Source organism: Lethenteron reissneri, chromosome 33, assembly GCF_015708825.2.
Source record: "Lethenteron reissneri isolate LAM-NWPU_2019-01 chromosome 33, ASM1570882v1, whole genome shotgun sequence".
NCBI classification, from domain to species: domain Eukaryota; kingdom Metazoa; phylum Chordata; class Hyperoartia; order Petromyzontiformes; family Petromyzontidae; genus Lethenteron; species Lethenteron reissneri.
Window position 1 is genome coordinate 2791997 of NC_083811.1, and position 13616 is coordinate 2805612.

The 13616-nt window shown below is 50.9% G+C and overlaps 1 protein-coding gene across 2 annotated transcripts in view; it reads left to right on the forward strand.

Annotated features, from left to right (window-relative positions):
• LOC133350176 (diacylglycerol kinase zeta-like) overlaps positions 1–13616 on the forward strand; it is a 284717-nt gene that overhangs the window by 75724 nt on the left and 195377 nt on the right. The window contains exon 1 of one of the 2 annotated variants that reach the window (XM_061564249.1): positions 5778–6750. The exons of the other annotated variant lie outside the window; for it this stretch is intronic. Within the exon in view, the coding sequence (XP_061420233.1) occupies positions 6539–6750 (212 nt within the window). The 5' untranslated portion in view covers positions 5778–6538. Of the gene's footprint in view, positions 1–5777; positions 6751–13616 lie in introns of those variants that run through there. 2 annotated transcript variants of the gene reach the window in all.

Below are 13616 nucleotides of genomic sequence, written 5' to 3' on the forward strand. Positions count from 1 at the left end.
AGTAATTGCCTCGAGTACGCCGACAACCCGCGTGTGTGCGGTCTGCGGGATTTCGTTTCACTTTTCGATGTAATCTCGATTCGCGAAATGGGATTATGGTGTCTTTAAACGAGTTTTGGAATGCGCTCTAATTAACAAGACTCGCAAAACATTGGGTTGGTGCCGTGCCTTGTTGGCCGCGCAGCAAGGCGAGATTGCATGCGTTATGGATCTCCGAGGCAACGGTGAACTGGGCACTCGAGTTCCATTTTTCTTGATTGAAGGCATGGAACCAATCGCAGGTGGAGTGAGTGTTATGTAAGGGCTCCGGTGACTTTGAGCCACAGTGTTTGGCAAAACATTCCACTTGTAACGAAATGTCTTTCGATGGGAAAAAAACTGTGAAGTCGGTCATCTCCTTATCACTCTTCTCTTGCTACTACCATGGCGACTGCTCTCATGAAATTAACTAATTTATTCCTTCACTCATGTTGAGGACCCGGTCTCAACTACGCTGTGTTCAACCACTGCAGGTCTCAACGACACGCTCACTCACCCACTCACCCACTCATCCACTCACCCACTGATCCACTCATCCACTCACCCGCTCACCCGCTCACTCACGCATCCATTCACCCACTCACCCGCTCACCCACCCACTCACCACACTGCAGGTCACAACACTTCTCTTCCTGATTTCCCCCCTCTTACTGCTGCACCATTAAAAAAAAAATCCCTCTCGTCGTCTCTCTCTTCCCAAATTGTCATAGCCTTGCTCAGTTCAATAAAAGTACGGACTTTTATGTATTTCACCTTTCGCCGTGCTGTTTATTGCTGGCCGCTTGGAGTTTTGAAAGTTTTGGTCTGTCCACAACAATCGTGATGAACAACAAAAAACCCGGGTGAAAGTTGGTGTTGGTTTCAGGCCACCTTATAAACTGTAATGCGACCATGGTCATGATGCTGATGATGGTGACGACAAGATAAATGCCACCCACACTCGCGACGCGGTGTCTGGTTCAGGGCCGGATTTTGACATTGCTGAGGCCATAATTTACGCCAAGCTTATGGAGGATTGCCTGTATATTTCTGTCTTATCGGAATGAAGATAACCGGTTTTAGAGTATTTTCCCCATTTCCTTTATTTTTCCACCGATTATGTAAAAATGTGAAACTTCGCGTGATATTTTGACTCGTATCTAGAGGCCCCTTCATCGGGTGAGGTCGCCGAGCTCATGCCTACATCCGGCACTGGTTTGGTTAAATTATTCTCGGTCTGAACGCGGCCGTTTGACAAATGTCCATGCACACAGCTCCCTGCGGTCCAGCATTCCACGTTTACCATCACTGCAATTGTTAAGACACGCACGCGTACGGCGGTGGGCTGATCGTGGCTTCGGTTGGAGAAGAAAAGTTACCTCGGGTTGTCCAATTTCTCACGCCCTACCGACTGAGAAACTGGACGAAGGTGATGGATGATGATGTCCAGTTGCATTGGACATGTGCAACTGAATTGATGGTTGCCACGTGAAGGAAGCATCCTCAGTCTGGGCCCACGTGGGTGACACTGACCCACGAAGAGTTGGAAATTTGTGGCGCCGCGATGGCGAGATGTTAACTCCCTCGCATGGTATGCAGGAGGTCGTGGGTTCGATCATGAATCTGACGCCTGTTGTATATTTGGAGTTTGCATGTCCTCACCGTGGATTTTTTACTCTGGGTACTGCTGCTTTTTTTTCCCCTCCATATTTAGAAACATGCGTGTAGAGCATTTGCCTGCTCTAAATTGCCACGTGATGAGCCAATTCGTTGAGCTATCATTTGTGGCCAAGTCGCTTCTGAAAATAGTTATATAGTGCGCCTTACCTGATAAAATAAAAAATAGGATTCTGGAAAATTGCAATTCAATACACAATACACGCTCTAGGTGGCGCTTGAAATATATAAAACCACACTTCCCAACACTGTACAAGTACAGTACTTTTAGAATGACAACTTTCGTGATTTTTTTTATAATATAATTTTCGGGCAATGTCCATTCGCTGCTGGATGAAGGCCGCCCCATACCAGGTGTGTCATGGGGGTTCTTTAAACATACTTCACCATTCTGGTCAGTGGAGGTTGGTCAAGGTGGAGGGGAGGTTTGGATGTCACTCGACATCGATGTGAGCCATTGGCGGGGATTAAACTCAGCTGTGTGTCGAGTTCATCGCGTAGAGCGATAACCACTTGAACCATGAGCGGAAGTTCATTTAAATCGTCACTTAAGAAACGCTAAATTGTGCCAAGAGAATGTCTAATGCGCAGCATTTGCCGTCTTGCCACGCTGCGTTCGATTCATTTGAAGTTCCCGCTTGAAGTGGCAAGCGAAGTCTGGCCACTGGGTTTATAGTGCAGTGCGTGAAGCAACACGGTTCATTTAAGCACATGTAGAGCTTGCGGTGATGCCTTAATGTGTGTCCGCACATCGTCTGAAATATTTTCAGGCAGTCGAGGAACAACTTCGAACGTGCAGGAAAGTCCTTCATAATTTCAGTCGAATCTGAATGGATACTGCCTGAACGTTCAGATGGGCTGCCTTGGAAAGGTCAATGCAGTCGACCTGAATGTTGAGTTTTCGCCGTATGAGCGCGTGGAACTTCAGGTGGACTTGCCTGCGGTTTTTGAGATTCTGTACGGAGGACTTAGACCAGGGGTCGGTGACCAAAATAACAAGAAGAGCACATTTTTATTTCGAATTCGGTAAAAAAAAACTCAATATTTAAAGAGTCGCCATGCACCTGAATACTGAGACGGTGGTTCGTAAATAGAGAACGTCGCGAAGCAGCCCTTGATGAGGCTTCCGACCCCTGGAATATCCACATTTGTACCTGTCCTAAATCGTGTCTCACCGATTACTCCCTCCGCATGCTCTGCTGCCCCTCGCCTCCCTTTACTCCCCTCCAAATGTTCTCCAACCACGGCAACCAACCAAGGCGTTCTGCAGAAGCCCTCCCAGTCAACCTCTGCTCAGTCAGAGATCGCTCATTCTCCTCTGTTGCCCTCATGGTCTAGAACTCTACCTCCCCCCCGTCACCCCAGCCCTCCGTGCTTGTTAACTCCCTGCCCCTGCTCAAATCCAGGCTCAAAACCTTCCTATTCCGTCTGTCGATGCCCATTTATTTATCTCTATAAAGTATGCCCAATGAGGCTGTATAGCGTATTGATACGGTCGCATGCAGACACTGCATGAATCAAAACTTTATTGCACCGTCATAAAAGAGCAAAGTGTACCACGGCACAAGAGTGTTTTGCAAGCTCACCTGCTGGTGGATATAAACACACGATTTGGTGTTTTGGGAAGGCTGAGTGTGTCCAAAGTACAGCACTCCAGTGTCATTGTTTTACTTCCCAGTTGCACCGCACACATATCGCACACGTGTGTACATGTTAACGGTGAACGACCCAGTCGCACAGGATGTACTGCGCATCCACGCGCGGACACTGCGAGCGCGTGTATTAAACGGGCAGCAGTTAAAAGTCACCTGACCGGAGAGTAGTCAAACAAATCCACGCGACAGCAACTTTACTGCCCATTTGTTTAGCCGCACCTCTGTGAAATGGCAATGGCACTCACTGCATTGGAGTGAAGCGCTGGGAATATTCGGGAATTACTTTCAGGACAATTTGCCTCGAAGGACATCATTGTCTGCAGACTCTGGGTTTCAGGGCAGTGGTTGCAGCTATCGAGTGTGGCAAGTGGTGCCAACTTGCACTGACGCCCACGGGCTGGATGACCCCGGACCTCTGAGATATGAATAGAAGATGAAACTGGACATGGGCCCCCCGCCTTTAATTCCTTGCGCTAGGACCCCATTGTAACCACACGAGGCCAATTGTGCCAGGGCCAGTAACATTTTCAGGGCCAGTTTCACGAAAGGTGAAATTTCGCCTCCAGGTGACCAGTTATTGAAGTGAGCTGATATTTTGAGAATTAGTGTTGTTCAGGACGAGCTTCTTAAAAAACGGAGATTTCAGGCTCGGTTTCTTGACCAGTATCTTTCGGGACCAGTGTCTTCAAAGTGTACAAACCATTCCTCTGCTGTATAGTTGGTATGCCAGAGCGGGCATTTTTTACGTTTCACAGCGAATTAACACCCACGGGGGTCAGTGCCAGATGAAGATAGTGCGGGGCCTGCAGTATATGTTACAAGGGGGCCCTAAAAAACTAAAACTTAAATATTAAAAACGTAAAATGTAAACTTGCATAGTAAAGTAATTGTATGTTTTCATTTGCTATACAGCCAGATAATACGGCAAATCGATAACCTTAAACACCCAGTCCTTCATAAAAGTCCAAGGCAGTATAGTACTATAGTAATAGAGCAAGTGCAGAATCACTGAACCTGAATTGATAGCTTGAAAGCATTTAGCGCTGGGCCCTTGAAAGTGCGAGGCCCGTAGCTACACGTGTAGCTACTTGTGCTACTCGGATAATCCGGCACTGACGGGGAGGGGGGGGTCCTGCATTCAGCGGCGATGTTGTTAGAGTCGCAGTGAAGTGGACGTCTCTCTCTGTCTTGGCCGAGGAGGGTCACGGAACCCGTCCCAACCCAGACACCCACCCCGACCAAACGAGGGGGCCCCCCTCCCGTGTGGAGTGGCTCGTCTCGGCATCCCCGATTGGGCCCCGTTCCGAGTCGGGGGCGTTCCTCCGAACGCGTTCCGAAGGGCCAATGGCGAAGAGGACGGATCCGGTCCTTCGATAGAAATTGCAACATTCGTTATCCTGGATAGCCGGACCGCCACTTCCTCCTCTGTTGGAGAGAGGGCGCACGCAGAATAGGGAAAAGGGGAAGGGAGAGCTGAAGGCAGGATAACAAAGGGGTGGGGGGGATGGAGATACCTCGACGACGATATTTATCAAGTTGTTTATGCTTGGCTGCTGCTGTTACGCGCACAGTATTTATAGATCAACAGTGAGCGCATGGACGCTGCACGGCACGCGTTGTGTGCGTGTTTGTGCTAGTGACATGCGGCTTGTGTAAATGTTTCTGCTTATCGGGAAGGTAGAGGGAGCCTCTCTTGTGCTGCCACTCGCTCTGTCCGGGCGAGCAACACAGCAGGGTGGAGAGAGGGGGGGGCTGTACTCTGTAAGGGACCCCCAGCGGAGCTACAAAGCCAGCGAAAGGGGGTATTGGAGGGGTGTGTGGGGGTAGGTGGAGATTCGGGGGGGGGGGGGCATTTGAGAACAAGACAGAGTGCTGTGATCATAGCCACCGTGTGAAGTCATAGTCGTCAGAGTGTTGGGGTTGTGCGTGTGTTCTACCCGTGTGCGCACGCGGACATCGGTCGCCAACATTTGATCCACGTGGTGAGGATGGATGTTAAGGGAAATGTTCCAGTTGTCTGGTTAAAAGTGAACCGAAATTCGTGGCAATACCAAAAATAGCACCAGCAACATTATTATTATAGAATCACTACAGTGACCATAAATACTATTGAACAACGGCGTGGGGGGAGGAGGAGGAAGAGGAGGAGAGAGAGGAGAGAGAGGGGGGGGGTAGAAATCTGCGTGGGAGTGTGCGGTCAGATTGGGAGAGCGGATTAACCTGGTTACGAATTCGAGCTGCATGCGGTGGAAGAGGCGGGGAGAACTGTTGGGGGTGGTGGTGGTGGTCGTGGGGGAGGAAAAGCAACTACAGCAGCAGCAGCTACAGCAGCAGCAGCAGCTACAGCAGCAGCAGCAGCTACAGCAGCAGCAGCAGCTACAGCAGCAGCAGCAGCTACAGCAGCAGCAGCAGCTACAGCAGCAGCAGCAGCTACAGCAGCAGCAGCAGCTACAGCAGCAGCAGCAGCTACAGCAGCAGCAGCAGCTACAGCAGCAGCAGCAGCTACAGCAGCAGCAGCAGCTCAGAGGGGCACGCATCAGCTGGCGAGACGGCCACGTGGACACAGAGAAAGCGCTGCTGCTGCTGCTGCGATACAGTGCGGGACAACCTTTGTCACACGGTTACGTGTTTTGACAGCTGCCGTCGAATAATCCATCATCATCATCATTAGAAGCAACAGCAGCAGCGTCGTCGTCGTCGTTATAACCGGCAGAAACCTCGTGGGCGTCGTCGTTATAATTTCCGTCCTATCATCAGCAGGGTCGTCATCATAGCCGTCACATCATCATCATCATCACCATAATCGGTCGTCTGCACCAAAGTTAAGTCGCGGAATGTTCCGTTTGTCGTGTTCCGGGTAGTCGGCTGCGCAAAGCTCTCGGTTAGGGGGGGGGAGGGAGGAGGGTGGCGCTGTTGGCGCGGGGAAATTTGAGTTCGCTGCGATCATCATCATCAGCAGTGACAGATCATCATCAGCGTCGTCGTGATCATCAGCAGCAGTGGCAGCAACATCGCCGTCATCAACGTCAGCAGCGTCAGCAAGGACAAGATCATCATCTGCAGCAGCAGCAGCACCAGCAGCAGCAGCGTCAGCAGCACCAGCAGCAGCACCACCATCAGCAGCATCAGCAGCACCATCAGCTGTTATCAACAGCAGCATCAGCTGCATCATCAGCAGCAGCGGAGCTATGGACGAGGTGGATCTGCAGCAGGAGGAGGATGAGGATGAGGGCAGCTGCAGCAACAACAGCAGCAGCGTGGGGGGTGACGAGGTTACCGACGACGAAGATACCTTCCACTCGTCGTGCGGCGGCGTGGGGGGCGACGTTCGAGTCCGCCCCGGGGGGGGGCTCTGCCCCCCAGCCGGGCGTGCCGCCTTCACCGGATTCTTCGGCAGGAGGTGAGGTTACGGGGGGGGGGGGCGGAGGGGAGAAACATCGATTTGTTGAAAGGATTCATTCATTCATCGTGCGCTCCTTCGTTCAGCCATTCAAGAATTTCCATTCATTCGTTTGGACGAGAAGTCGAGGTCGTGACGCTCGGTCAAGTTTGGGGGGCGGGGGGGAGGCTCGAGATGTTTGACTGCTGCAGCTTCTGCCACGAGAGTTGTGACTGCTGCAGCTTCTGCCACGAGAGTTGTGACTGCTGCAGCTTCTGCCACGAGAGTTGTGACTGCTGCAGCTGCTGACACGTGATGTTGTGACTGCTGCTGCTGTCACGTGGGTTGTGACTGCTGCAGCTTCTGCCACGAGAGTTGTGACTGCTGCAGCTGCTGACACGTGATGTTGTGACTGCTGCTGCTGTCACGTGGGTTGTGACTGCTGCAGCTTCTGCCACGAGAGTTGTGACTGCTGCAGCTGCTGACACGTGATGTTGTGACTGCTGCAGCTGCCACGTGAGTTGTGACTGCTGCAGCTGTCACGTGGGTTGTGACTGCTGCAGTTGTTGCCACGTGGGTTGTGACTGTTGCAGCTGCTGCCACGAGAGTTGTGACTGCTGCTGCTGCCACGAGAGTTGTCACTGCTGCTGCTGCCACGAGAGTTGTGACTGCTGCTGCTGCCACGAGAGTTGTGACTGCTGCTGCTGCCACGAGAGTTGTGACTGCTGCTGTTGCCACGTGGGTTGTGACTGCTGCTGCTGCCACGAGAGTTGTGACTGCTGCTGCCACGTGGGTGGTGACTGCTGCTGCTGCCACGAGAGTTGTGACTGCTGCTGCTGCCACGAGAGTTGTGACTGCTGCTGCTGCCACGAGAGTTGTGACTGCTGCTGTTGCCACGTGGGTTGTGACTGCTGCTGCTGCCACGAGAGTTGTGACTGCTGCTGCCACGTGGGTGGTGACTGCTGCTGCTGCCACGAGAGTTGTGACTGCTGCTGCCACGAGAGTTGTGACTGCTGCTGCTGCCACGAGAGTTGTGACTGCTGCTGCTGCCACGATAGTTGTGACTGCTGCTGCTGCCACGAGAGTTGTGACTGCTGCTGCTGCCACGAGAGTTGTGACTGCATGCTGCTGCCACGAGGATGGTGACTGCTGCTGCTGCCACGAGAGTTGTGACTGCTGCTGCTGCCACGAGAGTTGTGACTGCTGCTGCTGCCACGAGGATGGTGACTGCTGCTGCTGCTGGCTGAGTTGTGTGGTGGTGGGGGGAGCGGTGGCGCAGCGGTCAGCGCGCTGCGCCAACGACCCCCCCCGGGCTCACGGCCAACAGCAGTGGCGAATATCTGACCCGGTGCTGGGCTTCCCCCTAGGTCAGCTCGGCCTTAAACGAGTGTACCTGGCGCGACGGGGCGGGGGGAACTTTGTCTTTGTAGGATGGCCACCTCTCTTGGGTTATTTTTTTGTCCCCAAGGGATCTCCTTCTTTTTGATCAAGCTTCTGGGAAATTAAAGTTTTCGCCAAACATTGAACGCGACGTTTCCGCCCGGTGTTTGTGCACGCTGCTGTGCGCTGTGGCTCTTATTCCACTTCTTCTTCTCCTCCTTGCCACGATATCGTCTCGGTTTTTCCGTGCACCTTACAGAGGTTAGGTTGGAAACCCCGTACGCGTGGAGGGTCAGTGGGTGGTTGTGGGGAGCGGTGGCGCTACGGTTAGCGCAACCGCGCGGCTTATCTCTCCCGGTGTGTGCGGTTGGTGTAAACGATATCGGCACCGGGAGAGACAAAGGCGTTGTGAGCCCGCGCAGATTGCGCCCCAGAAGCACCCTCCCAGTCGGTTGACGCCACTCCACTCTACGCTGGATCACGCTGTACTGTGCGTGGAGTGGTGGTTTACTGCGCTGACCCGAATCTCCTGAAGGCGTAGGTTCAATTCATGGTCCACGCATCCCAAGTTCATCGCCCTTGCCCATTGGTTTACTCGTGTCTTGTGTGAGCTTTCCCCTAGGTCGACTCGGCCTAAAATGAGTGCAGCGCAGTGCCAGGCGTGGCGGCGACGGCCACACCGCATCAACAGTTTGCTCGCTCGGAGCAGAGCGCGTACCCTTGAAGTCCCTCTGAATCCGCTCGAGATGGGACCTGATGCATGGAAAGTGTGTGCCGTCATTTCTTTAGCCACAGGAGATGAAGTAAAAAAAGACCATCGAGATGCATGAAACAGCGTTGCCTCTCTTTTTGCAAGGGGTGACCTTAGTGGGAATGTAGTTTTTATTTAATAAATGGAAAAAAATTACAATTAATGGAACATTTTTTAATTAATGGAACATTTGTGAGCAAGTGAAATGCATCGAGGTGGCATCTCGAAAAAGGGTGATCCTCAGTTCAGTTGACAAACCTGTACTAGGCATGAGCTCTTAGAACATTTAGGTGCCACGCTCGTTTAACTTTTTTAAAATAATGTAATGGCTTAACTTGAGCAGTCCTCGTCATGTCTCGGAGTGATTTTGGCACGCCACATCCATCTCACCCTGTTTTATCCTCCATTACATATCGTATTTTTCCCCCATGGTCTAATAGGCATATCGGGGTACGATAATATAGTTGTATTATTAACAATAATATAGTTGTATTATTGTGGATAGGCGTACCTATTACTCTCGTGGTAGTGCCTTATGCCGATAATCCCATGCCACCGGCATTAAGCGACATTGCGTAAAAAACATATTTGGAGAAATTAACACGCCTATGTTATTTGGTGGGGTGATATTTCCCAATAGATGAGGCAACTGTAATGCAAAGCTGTGTTTTCATTATGTTGGCAGGGTTGAGAATTGGGGTGAGGGCGTGCGATTGTCTCTTAGAACCTTGACCCCGTAAACTTTGTAACTCGTGTCTACAATGCTCTCGTTGTTGTAGAGATACATTAACAGCATTTGCTGCAGTTTACACGCAAACATTATCCTCGTTATTTGAACGAATGTTGTTGCTGACGAGATGATGCGTGTTTTATTAGCACGCCACACCAGACAGTGGGATTCAAGTTGTCTATGTTTACTCCCGAGTTCGCCCCTAACTTAGAAGCTCGTATGTTGATTCCCTCTCTTATTAATAAATGTAACAGTCCAAGTAGTGCGCTGCAGTGCATGTAGTTGATCTCAGCCGGGCATTGGTGGCAATGTGTGCCACGGTGGCGAGATGTTAACTACCTCGCCTGGTATGCAGGAGGTTGTGGGTTCGATCCCGATCCCGACGTCTGTATATTTGGAGTTTGCATGTCTCTCTCTCCCCACGGTCGCGTGGATTTTTCTCCGGGTCCTCTGGTTTTTCTCTACACATATAGAATCAACATGCATTTTTAGAGTATTTGGCTGCTATAACTTTCCACAAGATAAGCCACTTCGTTGAGCTATAATTTGTGGGCCAGGTCGTTTCTGAAAAAGAGCTACATAGCTCAGTGGGGCCTTAAATTGTAAAATAAAAATACAAGTTTAGTTTTAGTAACCCAGCACCGTGGAGGGAGAGGGGTTGGTGGATTACAGCAATGTTGTGAAACTCTCTTCCCGTGGGCTTCGAGGAGAGGGGACCCACTATCCTGGCTCATCAGGGCAATGCAGTTCAGCAAATGTGGACCTCAGCCATCTGCATGGGATTGAGTGTCGCCTCCCTCGCACTCTGCGGGTTGTCTCCGCGCGCACCGGTTTCCTCGCACGTGTAAACACTCGTTAATTGGCCAATAACATCTTAATATATAGAGGACCGTTGAGCTTGGTGGGTAATTTGGCACCGGCTCGCCGCTTGGCTGCTGCTGCTGCTGTCTTCGCCGCTCCTCTTCTGTGGTTCCTGCTCCTGGAGCCTCTCCGAGTCGTCCGCCCTCTCTCTTTGAGAGCGAGGAGGAGTGAACGCCGTGCGGCGGCGGCAACGCAGTGTTCCAAGTCCAAGTCATTGTCATTATCTTGTTGCCAAAGAGAGATTCGTAATAGAGGTTTGTTGGGTTAGATTGCGTAAATGTGAATGTGTCGTTAAACCCGCCACCACCCGACACAGACAATTAGTAAGATTTGTTACGAGTTAAGCACACCGGTGCTTTGGAGAGTAAACCCAAAAACATTCACAATTTGAGTATGACGTTTCGCCGGTAATTATAACGAGCTTCATAACGTGACAGCGATATCGTTTAGCGTACGATACTCGCAGTATGTAGTTTTTTTCCTTGTTTATTAATGAGTTTGTGATGAATGTGCTGGTTTGCGTTCTGTATAAACCCAATGTAAATGTCGCAATCTTAAAGATCTAATTACTCCACAATTTTATTTCCGTTTTTTTTTATTTATTTTTAAATAACTTTTTGTGAGACTGTTTCACAAATTGTGCAGACTCGGTCACAATGTTAAAAATCATCGTTTTGAAGGTAACCGCTGTCTCCATAGTTTAATAATGGGTTGTGTTCTTAGAAGTCTGTGGTTTGACACAAACACGAAACTGAGAGGGCATCGCCAGCCCCTGGGCGTGGATGAAAAGTCATTTGGTTGTGAGCACTATACGTCCGACACCCACGGTAATTTTCGGGCGTTACTTTGCAAGAAAGGTGGACACGGTCTCCCTACCCAAACCACATTCCTAATCGTTTGACGTCCTATGACCTGGGTGTGTAAAAAAAAAGCCACTCCTTAATTATATTAACGATTAAATTAAACAAGCAAAAGAGTTTGAAATGTGCACGTCCGAATTCATGGAGCTACCCACCCCTGGTGTGTAGGCTGTGATGCTTCGCTTGTTTTATTGATGTTTTCCTTCCCCCGCACTTCCCATGAGCACGGTTGGCTACGTTCGGTGACGGAAATGAAGTTCTGCGATTCCATTCGTCATTATTTTTCCTTCGTATCACGTGAGTAAAATTAACTGTCTCCCACGAGTCAAGTAACTCGTGTACACCCACACAACGGAGACCTTTTTTTGTGGAAAATCCCAAAACACCAGCAACTGGAAATCCGGTGTCAGTGCCGTAGCCTGGTTGACATGGGCTCTGATGCAAGGGATTTAAATGCTCCCACCCACCTCTCCACCCACCTCTCCACCCACCCCGTGTCAAATTTATTCCCTCTTCGTAGGCCGGCCGGGGCTTGGGCTCCTTCAGCCTGTGGGGCCAGGTGCAATTTCACCGCCTGCACACACGATAGCCACACCGCTCTGATATACAGTACCTACTGGCCTCGACCATGTTGAGTTGACTGGCAACCGCTCTGGTGACGAATGTGTTATATGTTTGTATGTTGAACTTTTTACACACGGTTACGTAGCCAACCGTGCTTATCGGAGGTGCGGGGGAAGGACGACAAACTAAACACAAATAGCAGTTCTCAATAAATGAGTTTTCAATCTAGGTTTAAAAGTGCATAACTCCAGTGGCTTCCTAATATCGGAAGGAAGAGCCTTCCAGACGGCCGCAGAAGTGCATCTGAATGCGTGCGATGCGCTGACCGTCTTCGTTCGATGGCCAGCCAAAGGCCGCCGCCGCCGCCGCTGCTGCTGCTGCTGCTGCCCGGAGTTCGCCGTGTTGATGTGTCTAAACCAGAGGCCCACCACTTCTCCAGCGACGGGCCATTCATGATAATGATGTCTACGCGTTGTGCTGCACCACTCTACGAGTCTGGACTATCCACACATATCCTGCGTATAGCCTTCGCAGACTGCTCGGGCATGGCAGACGAAAGGGGTGGGGTGGCCAGCACCACGGCCTGCCGCCTTTGTCTCCCCAGTGGCAACGTTTCTAAACACCGCACCAGGTACTCATTTGAGGCTGAGTCGACCTAGGGGAGGGCCAGGATCGGTTCGGAGTTTCGACACTGGAGTTGGTCGTGAGCGGGAATCGAACTCGGGTGACCGGGTTCGTAGCACAGGGCGCTAACCACTGCAATAACGCTTTCCACATTGTATCCACCACACACACAGCACTGTTGTGTGTAGACACAGCAGTTGCAGCAGTAGCAGCAGCTGTTATTTGTTTATTACTGGCATATTGAATTAACTGTTGTACGTTACATTCAAAGGAAGAGAATATCTTGCAGCCGAGAGCATTGGTGGAAACCATGAGCGTTGTTCTTCTCTGACTTTACCTGTCAGCAATGTGACCCCTACAAAGGCGTGTCTGCTTACTTGCTGGGGGCGGCACAAGGTCGTATTGTAAAAGGGACAAACTCTTCAATCATATTTGGCGGTGAGGAAAAGAAAATACTGTACACATCGTTGGACGTTGAAAGAGGCATCAGTTCTTCGAGTGTGTGCGCGATGTTTACCCTCGCACTATCCTGTGTACACACACACACGCACGCATATTTGTACGTGCTGCGTGTGTGTGTGTGGTCGCGTTTGAGCGTAAAACTTTTACAATTCCGTTGAATTTAAGACTCGTATTAAATGTTGCGTCGCGCTGCCAGATAAGCAATGGCAATGAGCGACTGCGGGCATCGGTACCGAGAGATTGCCCCATCGTTGACCCCGCATGGCGAAGAAAGGTCGCAACGCCCCCCCCCTCCCGCCCCCCCATGACGATCCTGGCCTTCATCCAGCAGTGGATGGACAAAGGGCCGTGTGTTTACGAGTATCAAATACTTAGCGCAGCCTGATCATTTTGGCTGCACAGTTTGAGTGTGAAAATCGTGTCACCCCAACACACACACACACACTGTAAGCCGAGCACTTGAAGCAGATGTCTGGTGATGGCAACGCCTCATCTTCACGTCGACGTAAGTCTCACGATTTGTCCTTGTTAGGAACACGAATGGGTATTGTGTGCACTCGCTTCCTCGACCAAGAGATATGAGACACCCGACTCTCCACCCCCCGAACAGGTCCATACATTCATGCAAACACCCTACGCACCTCTCGCTGTTGGC